This window comes from Notothenia coriiceps, unplaced genomic scaffold (genome assembly GCF_000735185.1).
Source record: "Notothenia coriiceps isolate Sejong01 unplaced genomic scaffold, NC01 NC01_scaffold00028890, whole genome shotgun sequence".
NCBI lineage: Eukaryota > Metazoa > Chordata > Actinopteri > Perciformes > Nototheniidae > Notothenia > Notothenia coriiceps.
The window spans coordinates 1-3,188 of NW_011361591.1; the positions used below are offsets into that span (position 1 = coordinate 1).

Sequence of the window (3,188 nt, forward strand, 5' to 3'; positions counted from 1 at the left end):
AACATTTCTGCTAAAGAGCGGGCAAAGCAGTACCCCGATGTCTTTCACGAAAGTGGGGGGAAACTATTCTGCACCCCGTGCAACTGTGTGTTGGAGCATACGTCTGAGAGAAAGTCGACGGTGACGACCCACTTTGATTCATTCAAACATTCGAAAATGGTTCTGCTGCTGCGGACAAGAAAGCCAAACAACTCACGTTCACCGAGGGATCAACCTCCAAAACCCTTTCGAGGGCTACAAGAAACGAAGTGAGTAGCCTACAAGATTGAAGCTGCAGATAACGAACGAGTAAATGAAAACAGAATGAGGCGGAGAAGTGTGTGTGAGAGAGAGAGAGTGTGATTAAATCAGCCCCATTGCTTTTACAATAAATAAACATTGAATGTGTTTAATTGAATAGTAAAGGGGTTTAACGTTAGTGGCAGGTTGTGTGTGAGAGAGAATAAATAAGACAGCCCAATATTTAAAAAAAAAATCGATAATTCTTTTTCGCATATTTAGCATAATTCGCAACTTTCCGCATATTTTGCAACTTCCCGCAGTTTCACCGCATAAAATCACATAAAACCCCGCATGTTTTATCGCATAATCAAGGATTTTAGCCCGCGTTTTTCTGGAGGGTCTAATCAATAAACATTAGAAAGTGGTGCTCCTGACTACCATACAAGTTTAAGAAGATAATATTGGTTTTAAAGAATTCAAAGCTATAAACAGCAACAGGCTCTTTAACCAAGGCACTGTTAGCCTAACATGTAAACTAGTTGTTCACACTCAATATGTTTTAAAAAATAAAATAGAATTTGCTAATATTAAGTGATAATATTAGGATTAGTGTGAACAACTAGTTTACATGTTAGGCTAACAGTGCCTTGGTTAAAGAGCCTGTTGCTGTTTATAGCTTTGAATTCTTTAAAACCAATATTATCTTCTTNGGGCTATTTCATCGTTATCAGAAAATGATCATATAGGGCACATACGGAGCCGTTGGACCCCCAGAGCGTTGCGTATGCCGGTCTACCCACCTTGGGAGCCGTTACCTTAGTCGTTTAGTCCCCCCACACACACACACACAGAGCGGAGCAAGGCAGCGAAACTTAAAATAAGAAGCAGCATTTTATACGGCGCGCTATGCATGGGGCCGCCTTGTGGGGTTTCCCGACATGTCGTTTCAGTAAATTAAAGGGTGTTTCATGTTGTCGTTGCTGTGAACCTTCTTAATACCTTGGAAAATGCCGTTTAATACTTTTTAATACTTTTTAATAGCCTTAATTTTCGCTAAATTGATTTATCAACTTTTAGTACTTTTTAAGATCCCGCGGACACCCTGTTTTTACTTCTAATTCTTACATGTTGAACACAAATACCTGTACTTTCTACTTCTTACACTTTGAACACAAATACCTATACTTTCTACTTCTTACATGTTTAACACAAATACCTGTACTTTCTACTTCTTACATGTTGAACACAAATACCTACTTCTACTTGATGTATTTTAATAAATGTTAACTTGGCCCATTATGTGTCTATCCAAAGATAGAAAAAGTTTGAGAACCACTGATGTAACGAGTGATGTAAAGTAGGCTAACTAAGATTTACTCAAGTACTGTACTTAAGTATTTAAATGTTTTGCTTTGTACTTCTCCTCCACTACAGTTCAGAAGTAAATGGTGTACTTTTACTCCACTACATTTATTTAATAGCTTTAGTTACTTTACAGCTGGTCCTCCTACCTGAGCCACGGAGGGTGACAGCCGGGAGGAGGAGGCCATCATACCGAAGGGGTTTTCCCCGCCCTTCCCCGCCTTCAGGCCAGAGATCTTGAAGATGGCACTGGGCTTCTCGTTGGTGATGAAGCCGAGCAGCTGCCACACCGCGCCGCCGCCCGAGGGGTCCGGGAAGGAGAAGTGGACCGCTCCTCCGGTACCGGCGGGGAACGGAACCGTGCCCAGCATGAACACCACCACGTGGTTCACCTTCTCATAGTCCGGCAGGTTGAACACGAACTTGTCCGAGGCGACTTGCAGCGCGTCTGTCTGCACCAACCTGCCGGCCACCAGACAGCCGAACATCCCTCTGCAGCTGCTGGAGGATTCGCCGTTAGCTTCGCTGTTAGCCTGCCTGGCTTCAGCCCCTCCTAGTTATTTAAAAACCCAGCAGCACGCGTTATCCGGTAAAAGGCAGAGACATGACTCCCGCTGCCGGTGATGTTGATCTTAAAGACAGCTGTTACAGCCCGGTGGAAACTTCTAGTACAGTGTGGTGAAGTGCTGTAATGCTCGACTATCGATTATGCGTCCTGATAACTGTCCACTGTGTTTACTGTACTGAGTTCAATGCAAAGGGTTAATGTAGCCCTTTATTTAGACTGACAGGCAAACCTTACTCCCTGCAGAGCAAAGACATTATGGGATGTGACCAACAGCTTTCTGAACATTCTGAGAAGTCAGAACTCAATTTATTCTAAACTTAAGTCAAAACCCAACATAAACATTTTTCTTTTTTACAAAGATCAGTGGACTATATTACAATATCATTGTATTGTTATTTGTTAAGTCTTGTAATTGCATTGTTGAGTTTCATTCATTACATAACTACACCTTAGTTGTGTATATGATATGACAATAAACCATTTGAATTTAAAATGTATATAACTTTATTTATCAGTTTTGCAAAACAAGCTTAATAAGCCTTCATGAAAAAAGTTATTAGCATAACATCTTATTAAATTATTTTACCAGAATCAGAATAGCTTTATTTATTACATTCATTATAATAATGGTCAATTAAACTAAGCTAATGCCTTAAAATTGTCAGGTTTTGTATTTATACATATTTATTTTTATAAATAATAAATAACTACTTTTGCTGCAATGGTCACTCGAAAGGTCTTTAGTTTGACACTGGGAGAATGAGCTCATTGGGCTGCTGATCACCATAAGCTAAACAGTCTGTATATTGCACTACATTTGTATGATGTAAGCTTCGTTGATACTTTGCCTGCGGGAGTAAGAAAAAAATAGTTAGATATACCGGATATTATTTGATCTATTCCACCACTAGCTTAATCCCAAATAATGTAGAGGTGTGTTGTAGGTGCCTTAAATAACCCCTTATTTTATAGTGAGATGTATTTGCATGTTCATATAATAGCGATTTCAATGCCACCCCAAAATGATCACTGGTTC

The 3,188-nt window shown here is 40.0% G+C and overlaps 1 protein-coding gene across 1 annotated transcript; it reads right to left on the bottom strand.

The window, feature by feature from the left end:
- Window positions 1-1,703: 1,703 nt before the first annotated feature.
- On the bottom strand, window positions 1,704-2,588 carry hikeshi (heat shock protein nuclear import factor hikeshi; the record flags this gene model as incomplete). The annotated part of the gene is given in 1 exon segment (XM_010786263.1): window positions 1,704-2,588. A coding segment is annotated over 1 exon segment (369 nt), but the record flags the coding sequence as incomplete, so codon positions are not given.
- Window positions 2,589-3,188: the final 600 nt, after the last annotated feature.